Source organism: Alligator sinensis, unplaced genomic scaffold, assembly GCF_000455745.1.
Source record: "Alligator sinensis unplaced genomic scaffold, ASM45574v1 scaffold1329_1, whole genome shotgun sequence".
Classification (NCBI taxonomy): Eukaryota; Metazoa; Chordata; order Crocodylia; family Alligatoridae; genus Alligator; species Alligator sinensis.
The window spans coordinates 139,688-139,969 of NW_005842460.1; the positions used below are offsets into that span (position 1 = coordinate 139,688).

General features: G+C 64.2%; 1 protein-coding gene across 1 annotated transcript in view; it reads left to right on the forward strand.

Moving 5' to 3' along the window:
• LOC102382000 (cofilin-1-like) overlaps window positions 1-276 on the forward strand; it is a 3,261-nt gene extending 2,985 nt beyond the window's left edge. The window contains exon 4 of the mRNA XM_006030716.3: window positions 133-276. Coding sequence (XP_006030778.2) covers window positions 133-245 — 113 coding nt within the window. The 3' untranslated portion in view covers window positions 246-276. The remainder of the gene's footprint in view (window positions 1-132) is intronic.
• Window positions 277-282: the final 6 nt, after the last annotated feature.

Sequence of the window (282 nt, forward strand, 5' to 3'; positions counted from 1 at the left end):
GGGGGACTGGCAGCCCAGATGCCTGGGTTCTTTTCCCCCCAGATCTCACAGGGGAGTGTTGCCAGGGAGCATGAGGAGCCTGGATACCTGGGCTCCCTGACTTCCCCATCTTCCCCCTCACCTCCCATGCAGGCATCAAGCACGAGCTGCAGGCCAACTCCTTCGAGGAGGTGAAGGACCGGTGCACGCTGGCTGAGAAGTTGGGGGGCAGCTCTGTTGTTAGCTTGGAGGGGAAGCCTGTGTGAGCCCCCACGCCCCGCCCCACCACCACCAGTCTGGCCC